Source organism: Plectropomus leopardus, chromosome 5, assembly GCF_026936395.1.
Source record: "Plectropomus leopardus strain MGB_pleo_1.0 chromosome 5, ASM2693639v1, whole genome shotgun sequence".
NCBI lineage: Eukaryota > Metazoa > Chordata > Actinopteri > Perciformes > Serranidae > Plectropomus > Plectropomus leopardus.
Genome location: NC_142180.1, coordinates 19778363 through 19794024, shown reverse-complemented (window position 1 = coordinate 19794024; position 15662 = coordinate 19778363). Strand labels below are relative to the sequence as shown.

Sequence of the window (15662 nt, the reverse complement as noted above, 5' to 3'; positions counted from 1 at the left end):
CACGTCTAGTCATCAGACAAAGAAAAGATTGACCAGCTTCAAGAAGAACTGCTCCGTACGCAGGTATAGTAGATTCGTTGTGTGTTACTTCTATCATACATCTCTTCCAAATCGGATTAAAGAGCTTTTATTTTTTCAGTATTTTTACTATTGTCTTCTATTCTGTGATATAAAATTGCCAAAAAATGGCCAAAAAGTCAAACAGGTTAAGATCTTTGTTAAACTGAATAATTGTTTGTACTATACTGTTCATACAGCTCAAAAAAATGGTATGATTTCACCACTACTGTGGATGAATTACCGCCACCAGGTTTTAGCAAAAATGCTCTTTAATATGTAAATTGGGACTGACACTGGTTTGTTTATAGATTCTGTTGTTTATCCAATAGCTCAAATATCAGCGCATGCTGGAGAGACTGGAGAAGGAGAATAAAGAGTTAAGGAAAGTGGTGCTGCAAAAAGATGATAAGGGGATTCATCAAAGAAAAGTGAAGGTGGGTTGCTGATACACGATAACATAATTTTAAAGTTCTCCCCATGAGGCTTCAGTTCTACTGATACAGGATTAATGTTTGAAATTCTTTGGGTTACAGTGGCTGTCATGTTGCTACATGTGTTTGTAGTCGACTGTTGTACTGAGTTTACTTCCTTTTGTTATGTCATTATCACTCTACATAAAAGGGTCGACTAATTACAATGTAAATATACATATATTCTAATAATTATTGCTTGTGTTTCACCTCATGTAGAAATCTCTTATTGACTTGTATTCTGAAGTCCTGGACATCTTGTCTGACTATGATGCCAACTACAACACCCAGGACCACCTACCCCGGGTAAGAAGGTGTCAAACGTTGATACTGCTTTATTTCTCTTTCCATTCAAAAATTTTAGAAGAATTTATTTTTTGACATTTTTTTCTGATACAAATGAGGCAAGACACATGCTTATTTTCAAAATGTTTTTTGTCTTTTTTTTTTGTTTTGTTTTGTTGTTGTTTTACCAACATCTAGATGTTTTTATTGGATCCTGATCTTGATGCCTCCTGTTTTGTTTTACACTTTGTGCTCACTCTTGGGCTTACCCGTCCTCTTTTTGTCGTCCTCTGTCCTCTGTTTGTTGTAAGGTGGTTGTGGTTGGGGATCAGAGTGCTGGAAAGACGAGTGTACTGGAGATGATTGCCCAGGCCAGGATCTTTCCCAGGGGCTCAGGAGAGATGATGACCCGCTCTCCTGTCAAGGTACCACACAGCCTGATATTTGTTTAGCCTTTCCTTTAAAAGGACAAAAAAAAATGTACACATTTATTTGCACATTTGACATATTGTGAGAATTTGTTGTCATGAAATTACAGTGTTGACAGCCATTTCAAGCCAGAATTGATAATTAAGGAGTTAAGATATTTTGTAAGAGTAAAATGTGTAGGAAAACAGGTTTGATGGATTTCTGTAATCTATCTGAGCCCTTGAAACTCTTATTTCTACAGGTGACACTAAGTGAAGGCCCCCACCATGTGGCCTTGTTTAAGGACAGTGGCCGAGAGTTTGACCTTACCAAGGAGGAGGATGTAAGTCACAATGTCGCTCAGTCCATCCACCCACAATGAATTTAAGAACTTTTTATCTGTATTCTCACAGTTGTATGTGATATTTCTTGCTCTGTCTTGCAGCTGGCTGCTTTGAGGCACGAGATCGAGCTGAGGATGAGGAAGAGTGTGAAGGAGGGACAGACCGTCAGCTGTGAGGTTGGACACAGTGCTGTTAAAGCTGACACTTGCTGATTTACTTTTGTAATTTTACATGAAGTGATTATTTTTATTTTTTGCATGTCAGACAATATCCTTGAGTGTCAAAGGCCCCGGTATCCAGAGGATGGTGCTTGTTGACTTACCAGGAGTCATCAGTGTGAGTACATATTCTTAAATTTAAAAAATTGGGAATGGTCGCAAATTTCTCTGACTGTACACTGGATACTTTCTGTGTTGTATACATTTGCACATTATTGTTAAAAGTTTATCATTTGCCAGATTTTTATTTTTTTCTTTGTCATATAAAAGCCAATAGACCAAACGTAACTTCTCAAATATTGTAATACACATACAGTCATTAAATGTATTTATTTTTTAATGTGTGTTTCTCTCAGACTGTGACTACAGGCATGGCATCAGACACTAAGGAAACCATCTTCAGCATCAGCAAAGCCTACATGCAGAACCCCAATGCAATCATCCTCTGTATTCAGGGTGAGCCATAAGGATACTTTCCACAGTTGCAGCAATCAAATAAAGGCCTTATTTGTTGTAGTGAGCAGGGAGATGGTCTGCTAGAGGAATTAAAGCCTCTTAAACTTTTGTCCCATTGTTGTGTTCAAAACACCAAATCTCAGTCAGTTACATGCTTTTCATTCTTCTTACGCTTCTGCTTGTGATGATTTGTACACCATTATCATATTTCCTGTGCCCTCCCTCCAGATGGCAGTGTGGATGCAGAGAGGAGCATTGTGACAGACTTGGTTAGCCAGATGGACCCCCATGGGAAGAGGACCATCTTTGTCCTGACCAAGGTGGACTTGGCTGAGAAGAACCTGGCCAGCCCCAGCAGAGTAAGATGACTTAACTGTACTTAAATCCAGCACAATGGAATCATTTATGTGTAAAGTGCCTCACTTGTTCACTTATTTCGTTACAATTATTGTAGTCATGTATGGATCTGTTTTGTAGTTGATGAATTCTTGACTCACTAATTCAGTCAATTCTTAAAAGTGATAAAAATCTATCAAAACCATTGTCACCAGTAGTTGAGCGGCATCAAGAACACGGAAATAATGAGCAAAGACTCTGAAATAGATCAACAAAACCAGTTAAACAGTTAAAAACCAGTTAATAAGTGTCAGACCCTGTGAGTGTTGGTTCACGGTGGAAATGTTGATTTCTGTAAATTAAAGAATATGGTCTAGACCTGCTCTATATGAAAATGTCTGGAGAAATATTGTGTTTTGTATTGGTGCTTTATAAATAACATTTTCTCGACTTGAAGCTATCTGCAGCTGCTCCACAAGAGGGAGCTCAGCACCTTTATTTTAATGCTGGGGAAGCTCGCACTGCAGCTGGACTGGCGTGAGAATTTAAGTCTCTGTTTTACATTTTCTCTTTCAGATCCAGCAAATAGTGGAAGGAAAGCTGTTTCCCATGAAGGCCCTGGGCTATTTTGCAGTGGTGACCGGAAAAGGTAGCATCTGTTACTGAAATCATCATGTTGCTTTTAATGTCACATTGTTTGACATAATCATGCCTGAATTTACTAACTTGGCTTTATGACACCAGTTGTGATAACCATTGAGCTAATTTTAGGCCCTCTGTGGTTTTTCCAACACATTGTTAACACACACACTTACATTCATATCGGGATAAAATCCATTTCTTTATTTATTTTTTATTTTTTAAAGATGATTTTTTGGCGTTTTTGCCTTTATTAGACAGGACAGATCAGCAGTGTGAAAGGGGGAGAGAGAGGGGTTGACAAAGGGCCGCTAGCTGGACAGTGCCATCATTAATGGGGCACTTGCTTTATCCACTCAGTCACCGGACACCCCGGGATAACATCCATTCAGATATGCTTGTGTTTCTGTATGAAATCCAACATTGACTGTGTTGTTCTCATCTCATGTGCAGGGAGCAGCGCTGAAAGCATTGAATCCATTAAAGACTATGAGGAAGACTTCTTCCAGAACTCCAGATTACTAAGGCAAGTTGCACCTGATTCACAAAACATTATGCTTCATCAAATGATTTAATTTAAAGTTGACTTTGAATGTATGTATTCAACAACCAGGGATGGCATGCTGAAGGCCCACCAGGTGACCACAAAGAACTTGAGTCTGGCCGTCTCTGACTGCTTCTGGAAGATGGTCAGGGAGTCAGTTGAGCAGCAGGCTGATGTCTTCAAAGGTGTGACACTCACAGGAGTAACCTTTATCCCAGGGAGGGTTGACTGATTTATATGCCTTGTTAGTTGTGTCATTGAGTGAATGTTTATATCCATGCCTTTTGAAGTCCCAGTCTAATCGTGTGAATGGACATTGTAGTATTGTATTTTATCTATTAACTGTACAGGGAACAGGTGCTACCACTCCTCCTCTCCTCTCCCACCTCCTTGTATTGGCCTTTTTCAGCCCACCCTGCCACACTTCTCCACTCCCTCAGTCCTGCCTTCCAACTGCAATTAGTCTAGACAATCTCAAGCCCATTGCTAACAGCACGGGAGATTTATGGCCGTGAGACTGCAGCTCCCATAGGCCCATTGTGTAGCATATCGATCCATATCCCATCAAATCGCACACAGCCGGCTTCCATCCTCCATGCTTGGCGCCAGCATGGCCCCACAAACCAGCAATTAGCCTAATCTCCACAGTGGATAGGGAGCTGAGGAAAGGGACAGCAGACTTGGTGTGTGTGTGTGCGTCTGTGTGTGTGTCTCTGTGTGCATATATGAGAACTAAAACTGTGACTTTTGATAAAGAGTGTGTGATTGGCCCCATCCCCTCTCTTCCTGAGGGACCAGTTAGGAAATTGAGTGTGTAAAGTCCTCGCCCACTTTTATTAAAGGATAGGCACCATTTGCAGTCTGAAAGCTGCCTTTATATCATACTAAGTTAAAACAAAGCAGCCCTGTGCCTGTATGTTCATTGCCTGTTGACGAGAGAATCGTTGTTTGATGGTACGTAAAATCAAAGGAGATGAGTTTCATCGGGCATGAGAATGAGCGCTAGCTAAATAATGACACATAATATGGTAGATTAAATTTTAAAAGAAAGGTTTGGTCCTGGTTAAGTTTAGGGTTTGAACGGTGATGAAACCATTAATATTAATTATAATTTGACTTATGTAAAATGTAAATTTAGGGATTGTCCATTGTGTAAGTTTTGTGTGAATCAGATATTGATTTTCTCTGTCCCTCCTCACCTCAGCATCTCGTTTCAACTTGGAGACCGAATGGAAGAATAACTACCCTCGTCTGCGAGAGCTGGACAGGGTGAGAAGCACAAACAGCAAGTGCACTTAAAATAACACATCTACAATGCTCTTAAACCCCTAGATTACATGAAAAAAGTCAGTATTTTTATTAATGGGGACAAAATGCTGCAATGTGTTTTTTTTAATGTTTTCTATATGCAATATTTTTTACAATGCATATGTTTAGATATCTTTGATATTTAGGTTGTTATGAATCCATTGATACCAAATTCTTGATTGTGCTCCTTGCCGTCTGTTAGATACATTCATTTTGTATCATGCTATATTTGTTCTTTAAGCAAGTGGGACTGTTGTTTTTTTCCTATGAATAAACAGTAGTCCAGTGTGCCTCTTGGCGAAACCAAAGAACACTTCCACCAAAGGACATTCAAAATTTCAGTTTCAGGCACAAATGAGCCCAACAAAATCAAAGTATAGAGTGTGAGAGTATGGTACCTCATCATAGATACAAAGGAATAGTGTCAAAATAAATGCAAGAGTTTCAAAAACAAGAGATGCACACCATTCAGTTTTTCCAAAGGCACATAATAACAATCCATTTTCTTAATTTTTTTTCCAGAATGAACTCTTTGAAAAGGCTAAAAATGAAATCTTGGATGAAGTCATTAGTTTGAGTCAAGTGACCCCACAACACTGGTAAGTTAATGATGAGCTGGTATCTGTGTTTGATTATTTGCAGTTACAATCTTTATAGAATCAATGGTACTATCTATGATAATTTTGAATACAGGTAATAATCTTCCATTACACAGAAAATTATGTCCAAACTGATATTGTATTTTTTTATGAAATACATACATTTAAAGGCCAATATTTTAAATTGTAAAGCCCTTTTTAACTAATCAACAACTCCGTGTTCTTTTTTAAATGTTTTTTTCATTTTTGGAGTAAAGATTTGAACCAATTCTCCAACTGCACCTCTGGTACTAGGGTCAAATTTCACTTCTAGCATTGAAATAATATTTTTTTTTTCAGCTTGTTAACATTAGTATATTATTCCCTCTATGTAGGATATTGGTCTTAACATGATGCCACCCTGTGAGGACTGAAAAGTGTACATTGTCTACCCTGGCTAAAAGCAATTACATCATGTATTTATACTACAGCACTCAACCCGACATGACTGGAAAGCTATTTTCTATCAAACCTCAGGTCTTTCTCTCAGTGCCTTTACCTGTGCGTGCATATACGGTTATTTCTCATCCTCAGTGAGGAAAACCTTGCTAAATGAGATGTATGCATGGTGTTGAGGCTGTCCCCAGTGAGCGTGCCATCAGTTCTCCCAGATCAATACTCTGATGAATGGCCCACGGACGGGAACAGGGGTGGCCCTGTTAGCCAGCCAGCACTATTGGAGATAGCGCTTATTGACAGCGAGGAGTGCTAGCCTGAACAAAAGGGGAGCCTAATGAAATATGAGCATGCGTTTATGATAAATGAGAGAGGCGCAACACTGGTCTGATCTCAGGGGGACTTGGGCAGGGTTTTGTTCTATTGTCACAATGCCCTGGAGAGATAGAGCGAGTGTGGAGGCTGTTAGCTGCTAACAGGGTCAGACTGGAGCTGTATTGGAATCTGCAGTCAAGTGCAATTGCAGCAGCACTGACTGCACAAGTGAAAGCAGCTCAGAGAACGATCCCTCTTCACTCTTTGTTTTCTTACCCCACCAGGTCACTTAAGTAAACTGAGCTGGACACCTATTAGCAACTTTGCTACAAACAGTCTTACCTGAGGACTAGACAGTTTATTCTAAATCTAAAAATAAGGATCAGAATCTAATAAAAATAAATTACATTCATCTACGGTATGGTTGAAGCACCTTCAGCATGCTACTAGAAGTCAGAACCAAAATCACAACAGCTAGAGGTGCCAAACAGAAGATATCTTCTTCACTCCAGTTACTGGAAGTTGGCATAACTCATCTTTTTCTCTCCTAGGGAGTCCATTTTGCAGAAGAAGCTTTGGGAACGTGTGTCCACCCATGTGATTGAGAACATCTACCTGCCTGCTGCTCAAACAATGGACTCGGGCACCTTTAACACCACAGTCGACATCAAGCTGAAGCAGTGGACCGACAAGCAGCTTCCGCACAAAGCACTCGAGGTAACGGACACTGTCATGTCAATGACAGTTGCATGAAATACAATCAAACTTAATGTCTACCAGATCTTGTAAGTTGGGCCTCTGCTGATATGAGGACACTTTTAAATAAAAATTGGTTTTTGAGTTGGTTCCTCATGTTGTATTTATGTATTTTTTCAACAATTTTTACTTATGAAAGCAGAACAAGTACAGCAGTTATAAATGTTACATATAACCATATTTTTTGTTTTCCTGTAACTATAATATCACAGCTCAAGAAGTAGTATAAGAAAAAAAGGGGAATGCAAAACCAAAAAACAACAAAGAAAAAACAAGTAAATAAAATAAGTAAAAAGAAAAACTGGGTGGGGGCAAGGGGACCCATTAGAGAGTTAAACATTGATATTTAATGGATTAATTGTGATAAACTGACTGGTTTCAGAGGCACCAGCATACTTATAGATCAAGTTAAGAAGGACAGATCACACATATGTATATTAAACAGGACAGAGATTTGATTCTTAATCTGAAGGAATTAATAGGTTATTAAGATACTCATTGAATGGTTGCCATGACATAAAGAAGCCACCAGTCCCTCAGAGACAGAGAGAATTTATTTTTTTCCAAGCTTAGAATTTAACATTTTAATAATATTCAAATTCTATAACTTACCATTGTAATGTACTTATTATTTTTTACTGATTTTATTTGGTTCATCACTATGCCACAGACTGCAGAAATGTAAGAACATATTCAATCAGCCAGTAGCCTTGTGGTAATATGAGCCTCCTTTTTCCACAATATACTTGGCCTCCCATTAGGTTGCCTGGGAGACACTGCAGGAAGAGTTTGCCCGCTTCATGGCTGAATACAAAGGCAAAGACCAGGACGACATTTTTGACAAGTTGAAGGAGGCTGTGAAGGACGAGAGCATCAAAAGGCACAAGTGGAATGAGAGGGCCATGGACAGCCTGGTAAACACACCGTAAATCGACTCACCAAGTGTGCAAGGGAACACACAGTAGTTGACTTAACACCTCCCAAAGCAGAAACCGTTGATCGTGTGAATTTAATTTTACAAAGTGGTCTTGCTAATATTGATGCAAATACACATTTGTTACAGGAAGACGTTGTATGCATATCAGATACTTTGCATCTCCACCAAGTTTTTCTTCGTGTGTGTTTTTGTCAGAGGGTGATCCAGCACAATGCCCTAGAAGACCGCTCCATCACAGACAAGCCTCAGTGGGATGCAGCAATCCAGTTCATGGAGGAGACCCTGCAGTCACGCCTCAAAGACAGTATGTTAGCCACGATGGCCTCAAACAGTGTCACATACACAGCACTAGACTCACCTGTCAGTCTTAGAGGGCCTATTGTGCAAATTTTCAGGTTAATGTATTTCAGGTTTCTATTAGAACATGTTTACATGCTTTAATGATAAGAAACACTCTATTTTCCCTATACTGACTATGCTAGAACACCTATATTCACCCTCTGTTCAAAAAACTATTTTAGTCTGTCTCTTTAAGCCCCCCTCCGTAAAAAGCCCAGTCTCCTTTAATTGGTCCGTGTTTGTGGGGGCAACTGTAAGGTTAACGAAGTATAGCAGCACAGTAAAGAATCACTAATTAAAACTTCCTCATCAAAATCTTCACAACTAGACATGTTAGAGCTGGGATATTATATCTGAATTGGGGAGAAATAACTAACATTGGAAACCAAGATAACATATTTCCCTGACATTAGCATGTATAGGGGTACGTAATGCAAACACTTGCAGCAGTGTGCCTGGAGCAGATGACCATATAAGCAAGCCATTATAGAATATAAACATTTGACATCCGATTAAATTACAGAACAAATTCTTAAATGTTAAATCTATTCTTGAGTCTGCTCTGGCACATTTACCACATGTTGAGGTAAACTGAGTAAGTCACACACACACGTTAGGAAGAGGACAGCCTGCGAGAAGTGGTCTTGCTTCTGTGCTGTCTTGTCTAGTCTGGTGTAATTTCCCACAGTAACGGCTCTGTTTCTGTGGCACCACAAATGCTCATGATACATAATCTCACATTTGTGTGAAATACAGCGATAGAAGTAACATGCTCACAACACACATTTCAGTCTCTTTTTGATTTTCTTTTCTCATTGTCTCTCTATGTTTCGTTTCTCCCTTTTTGTAGCTGAGTCAGTAATCAGAGATATGGTGGGTCCAGGCTGGAGGCAGAGGTGGCTCAACTGGATGAATCGCACACCAGAACAGGTCAGAGTTTGAGGGGTCTCTCCTAATTTCAGGGTATAACTGCTGTATTTTTAGAAGCAAAGACTTTAAAGTGGAAAGATTTTAAGGCACTTACTTGACTGGTAGATACCAGTAGCCCTATTCGTTTTAATCATGAACAGTATTCAAAGTCTAAGAGCTTGATAGAATCACACTACATTAAGTAATCATCTAAATCTCAACTCCCATTTGCCACCATGAGGACAGAGCTCAGTTTTTTTCTCTTTGACCTTGTAGCACATTCGGAATGAAACAAAAAATGAGCTGGAGCGCCTGCTGAAGCTACACGATGAGCATACAGCCTACTTGGCCAATGACGAGGTCACCACAGTCAGGAAGAATCTGGAGGGACGAGGGGTTGAAGTTGATCCTGTGCTGGTGAGATCAAAACACCTGTGTCTCTCGCCTGTTACACAAGAGACATGACAAATATTACAGTATTATAAATGCTGACAAAAGTGAAAATCCAATTTTCCTCATTGTTTCTCAATTATGTTTTTGTTTGGTAGTTTTGATTGTTTTGGTCTTTGTTATTTTCCATCTGTAACATGCATCTAGTGTCTTTGCCTCCTTTTATTATGTTTAACACCCATTAACTGTTATAATACTTAACCTCTTACCTCATCAGATCAAAGACACATGGCATCAGCTGTATCGTCGACACTTCTTGCAGAAGGCACTGTCTCACTGTAACCTCTGCAAGAGAGGTTTCTACTACTACCAGAGACACTTTGTTGACTCTGAGGTAAGAAGAGGGGATGAGTAATCCTGAGTTGTCTTTCTTTTCCACTTTATTCTCAACTATATTTAACATCCGTACGTGAAAAGCTAAGATGTGTGCCTGCATGTTTTATTACAGTTGGAGTGCAATGATGTGGTACTTTTCTGGAGGATCCAGAGGATGCTGGTCATCACAGCCAACACTCTCCGACAGCAGCTCACCAACACTGAGGGTAAGAATTGTGGATACAAAATATGACAACTGTCATTTAGAGAAAAAAATTGCAACAATGAATTATTTTGGAAATCACATTTTGAATTTATATCAACCTTTCTACCACTGTTTTTTTGTTACATACCCAATCCTATAAGGAAATCATGCATTGCCTCTCAAGTTTGGATAAATTGTGTAATTTGTCATGTTGTTGGGTTTGGCTGTTTTGCTCTGGTACTTATGAGCTATTCTACAATGCTGGCAGGTTATTGCTGGAATTTTTATGCCATACTGACAGTTAAGCTTTTTATGGAAGGAGTACATTGCAGCAGTAGCACTTTTCTTCATTTAGGAGTAGGATTTAACACTGATTTTAATTGACAGAGCATTTTTTTCATTTTCAAAATTCATGATCATCATGAGTAACCATACAAAATCATATTCTAGAAAATGGTCCAACTATGGTTGACAGGGGCAGCTGGGTAACCCCTGCAACCAGTCATTGATAACCATTTAATGATAAAACTGGTCTCACTATAGCTGAAAAGCACCGTTCATTATATAGACAATTCATCTTACAACCATTTTAATGGTTGTATTAGTGCTCAATGGGAACATAAAGAGAACAATGTGATGCATTGTGGTTTGATTGAATATTGATTGTTATCCATTATTTGCATGTGTTTGGTCCTCCATCGTCTTCTCAGTGCGCCGTTTGGAGAAAAACGTGAAGGAAGTGCTGGATGACTTCGGGGAGGACAGTGAAAAGAAGACTCACCTCATCACAGGACGCAGAGTCCAGCTGGCCGAGGATCTCAGTAAGACACACAAAGACATACAGCAGATAAATAAGACAATAAGTTCAGTAAAACAACAAGCAAACACTTGAAGGCCATGAGTAAGGAGGCAGTCTGTCACCGTCAGCTTGTCCCTCTGGTTCTTGTAGAGATCATGCAAGTGATTTGAATCAATCAAATTTGTTTAGTAAATGGTTCTTTCATATGAGATCTTGAAGTTGTCAATAGGTGGCACTAGTGCTAAAGGAAATGGTATTGACCAGTCTCATATGGCAGTATCCAGTGCTGTTCACTATCCATTCAGTTGAAGCATCGATCTAATACAGTGCAAAATAACTTGGATGTCAACTGGAAATTTGCTTTATAAGCTCATTTTAAGAAAAATGCACTCTTGCTGTTCTCTCAGACACTTGGTTAAAATTCTTAATATAATAAGCAGTAATGCTGCTGCATTGTCAACAGGGGCATGTACACTGGTGTGCACTTGTCTCACAAGTTGTTGGGCTGGTGTAAACTTTTTTACTAAGTTTATCATTTTTTGGTACCTCACCCAAACCCACTATGTTCATCCCCACATGTATGGCTGGCCCCACAAGTCTAAAAATCTGTTTCTGATGACATTCATCCTATGCACAAATATGCATTTTTTACTCTATATCTGGGGTCTGTAATTGATGTTTGAGTGTGTGACTGCAGCAGTGTGCTGGCTGTCTGCCTGTCAAGTCTAGCCACCAGCCCAGCTCTCTGTTAACACAACTCTGCTGATAAAACGCAGCACAATTTGCAGAGTGCCCACATGCCTAAAAGACGAGCCCAGACTTGCTTTCTCTCTCTCTTATGTCTCTGTCCTTTAGAGTCTCTTTCTGACAAACACACACACATCAGAGCATGGTGACTGTTACTTAATCAGCGACAACACATACATTATAATAGACACCCTCTTTGATTTTACTAAATGGTTTCTCTCTGAACTTGGTGAAATGTTTTATTCACTTCAAATAGGAAAATGCAGTCTGCAGTGCTCCAGAAGCCTCAGGTGTTCCTGCATAATTGTAAAAAAATTTTGTTCCAAAATCAGATATCCACCACTTAAAATGATTGACACACACCACTGGCCACCTTTATCTGCTGCATCTAAAGCTATGTTAGTGTTTTGGTTTAAGGCACTAAATAGAATAGTTGAATAACTTAGTGATATATTTTTAGATTTATTTGGAAAATCTTGAAATATAGTCGTTCTAACTAAATGAATCATAATTTTGAAGTTTTTACAAGGGTCATGACCCAGACCAGAGCACACAATACTGCGAATGCCGCGTCCTCGTTTTGGTCGGATGAGTCATACCACCAGTTTGGCCCTGGTCTCAGTGTGAGCCTGGCACCAATGGTAACCAGAGACAGATAACGAATATTTCTTTCTTTTTGGCACCACAAACTACCCGTCTAGCTGTTTACCATTAGTCATGTCTTGGACTCTGCCACCAGTGACATGACCAGACCTGTACTCATTGTCCGGTCTATCCATGGATGTGTAAATCTTGATTAATCTGCAGGGGATTTACAGCAGTTATTGGGAGTGCTATAGATAAGAATAACTTGCCTAATTTTTCCCTGCTGACGCATGATTCAAGACATAAACCATCTGTTGAGAGGCTGTTTAAGCAAATGACCAATCTTCCCCTTTTCCCCACCTGTGAAAAACAGTTTTCTGCATGTGTACAAATGTGTGTTTACATAATAGATTCAAAATCAGTAAATGCAGAAGAGTTTGCCTCAATTAAGTTGGGTTAAAAACATCTAGGAATGTGCTCAGTGTAGTCTTTGGACATTGACACTGTGCACATGTGCTATTTCTGAACCGTTAGTAAGTTCTGAAAGACTGATCTTGGGGGTGTGCCCGACATATCCACTAATTTTTACCTGTCTGCTTGCTGAAGGGTCCTTTTAACAGCTAGTACAATGAGGGTTGAGTCGTCTCCAGCGTTGGTCTTATTCAGCAAAACTGCTTGCTAAGCAGAGTCTGTATTCACAGAGCAGCATGTGAGGCTTGTTTCCATTACTGAACTCTCTGTGGGACACACACAAATAATCGTAGTTCCTGTAATCACAAAGACACACACAGGCAAGGGTTATTTACACACACACCATTTTAATCTAATTTACACCATCAAATCCTTAAAACCTCTGAAAGGCTTGCATAATCTAGATTTTAGGGATTAAAGGACATAAAAATGTCTTAAATACACTTCTAAGAGGTAATTAAAATATGATTCATGAATTTGTATTTTCTTTAAAAATCCTTTGGCTGCAAAAAACATCAGCCTAAAAAAATCAGTCAGTCTCATCGTCATCTACACGACCATTTTCAGCAAACAAGACACATTTTTGCCAGTGGAGTTAAGCATTTTGTCTGAGCCCAATGCAATTTCATTTGTTTCAAGCAATTTTTCATAAATTAGTATGAGTGTCTTAAAATGAGACAGAAGAATGCATAGCTATGCAGTCACATTAAAGAAAATTATCCTTAACTCAGGAAAACTCAACACTCAAGCCAGTCTGTATTGGACTTGACTACAGTAATCTTGTCTTATGTACATTATGTTTATAGTAATATAGGGCTGAATAGATTTTTGTGGCAATGTTTTCTTTAATGTGTGATGGTGGAATATCAGTAATAGGCACTCGATTTTGATCTAAAGAACAGTTTTATGTAAAATTATGACTCGTACACCAGCCATATTTCTGATTCTGGCTGTGTGGTGACAGGATTCAGTTGGCGGTGCTTTGCCCTTTTGCCCTATGAAATCTCATCCTTCTGTCTGCTTCCTGCTGCCAGATACTCTAGCTAGGCTTCTACACACACAATCTAATTGAATGTTTGAAGCCGCAGCAACGCCCATCAAACATTAACCCTGTAGGAGTGTTTCTACATTTATTTAAACTCTTACACGTGAACACAAACACTATTGTTTCCCGTCTTCATATGGACTTCCTGAATACTGATAGGGGACTCATGTCGTAAAGGCGCACAAATGAATTACTCAAGACTTTTAGTGGTTTGCCTATCTGTGTGTGTGTTTGGTTTGGTTGACCAAGACCTAGTTATCACCCTTAGGAAATACACACACACCTATTCAGTGACTTTTTTCTTCTGTTACTACTATTGAAAACACACACATGTACCCAGATCATGTGAGAACATGATACAGAATAAGAAATACTTTATATGTAATACTTTACACACTACACATTGAACATATTTATCATTTTTAAATATTTTACATTCTAGTGTGTGAGCGACTATAAAGTTTGTAAAAAAAAAAAACAAAAAAAAAAACTATGTGCCTTATCTACATTACAATTCATAAAGCTAGTATTTAAAGTCAGAAATATTTAAAATCTATTTATGATACTACAGTTTACCACACAATACAGAAATAAATGGGAATAACAGTAAGAATATATACAATACTTACGACATGTGTAACATATGTTAAATATATATTCAAGAGCTGGAAGAATATTGCACAGTTGAGTAATTGCACAAAGTATTGCTGTAGCTGAATTATTGCTCCAGTTATTGCACAATACATACTACTGTTTTGTGTATTCAAGCAGAAAAACATGCATGCGTAGAAATTTCACCAAGCATACCGGTATGCGGTACATAGACAGTCAAAAACATAAAAAAAACATCCTTTTTATTTATTAAGTAGTTACAGTTCATGTTAACATTTCAGTTTCCTTAAAATAAATGTGCCAGAGTGAGATAATGAGCTCATTTTCATATGTTGTCCCTGGGTGGGTTATAACACATGTGGCCTAAGTTATCAACACAATGCTTCAACAAGCTCTACAGTACAATATGATATGTAAATATATTTTAAAAAGTAGCAGATATGTTTTTAAAAAATGAGAGTGCAGTGCAGGAGTTGAGATGCTATGATAACTTATCATTGTAAGTTTGGTTTGCTTTAAGCCATCTCTTAAGTTTATTTTAAAGGTTAGACAATTAGTGCTCTTTTAATTTAATAGGAAGACTATTTCATTAGTAGGTGGCGCTTACTGAGAAGACAGTTTGCTCAAACTTGCTGCATTTGTGTTGTACAACACAGTCCCCTCTGGTAGTTGCCCTTGTTGCCCTGCCGTTACTTTCCTCCTGCGTTAAGAACAGACTCAGTGTGGGAGGTGCAAGCCCATGTGAGACCTTAAAGATGAGGCAAGAATCTGAAAAATGTTTAAAACTATCAAACTTAAGTAAATTGTACTTTTGTTCTGTTTGGCAGTCATGATAGCTGTTTGCCTTTCAGTCAAGAGTTTTTAGAGTCCGTTTCTAAAAGGACTCAGATGATTTTGGAGTTGTCATACTTACTTGTGATCAGCTTCTAAAATAGTTTTGTGGGACAAGATCATTACATTCATAAAGAGGTTGCCTGTGTTGTTAGGTTTGGCCCTATAAAGTGCCCCAGGAATGAGTCCTAAAACCTGGAAATTAATTAGCATTTTACCACTTCTAGCACCCTTCTCTCAAAGT

At 38.8% G+C, this 15662-nt stretch overlaps 1 protein-coding gene across 4 annotated transcripts in view; it reads left to right on the top strand.

The window, feature by feature from the left end:
* opa1 (OPA1 mitochondrial dynamin like GTPase) overlaps positions 1 to 15662 on the top strand; it is a 51016-nt gene that overhangs the window by 11093 nt on the left and 24261 nt on the right. For all 4 annotated transcript variants that reach the window (XM_042516039.2, XM_042516025.2, XM_042516031.2 and 1 more), the window contains 22 exons: positions 10 to 63; positions 390 to 494; positions 750 to 836; positions 1127 to 1240; positions 1486 to 1566; positions 1669 to 1743; positions 1832 to 1903; positions 2142 to 2241; positions 2470 to 2600; positions 3154 to 3226; positions 3670 to 3742; positions 3830 to 3945; positions 4965 to 5029; positions 5591 to 5667; positions 6969 to 7134; positions 7935 to 8087; positions 8306 to 8414; positions 9300 to 9379; positions 9635 to 9775; positions 10026 to 10142; positions 10257 to 10350; positions 11039 to 11149. In XM_042516039.2, coding sequence (XP_042371973.1) covers positions 10 to 63; positions 390 to 494; positions 750 to 836; positions 1127 to 1240; positions 1486 to 1566; positions 1669 to 1743; positions 1832 to 1903; positions 2142 to 2241; positions 2470 to 2600; positions 3154 to 3226; positions 3670 to 3742; positions 3830 to 3945; positions 4965 to 5029; positions 5591 to 5667; positions 6969 to 7134; positions 7935 to 8087; positions 8306 to 8414; positions 9300 to 9379; positions 9635 to 9775; positions 10026 to 10142; positions 10257 to 10350; positions 11039 to 11149 — 2194 coding nt within the window. The remainder of the gene's footprint in view (positions 1 to 9; positions 64 to 389; positions 495 to 749; positions 837 to 1126; positions 1241 to 1485; positions 1567 to 1668; positions 1744 to 1831; positions 1904 to 2141; positions 2242 to 2469; positions 2601 to 3153; positions 3227 to 3669; positions 3743 to 3829; positions 3946 to 4964; positions 5030 to 5590; positions 5668 to 6968; positions 7135 to 7934; positions 8088 to 8305; positions 8415 to 9299; positions 9380 to 9634; positions 9776 to 10025; positions 10143 to 10256; positions 10351 to 11038; positions 11150 to 15662) is intronic.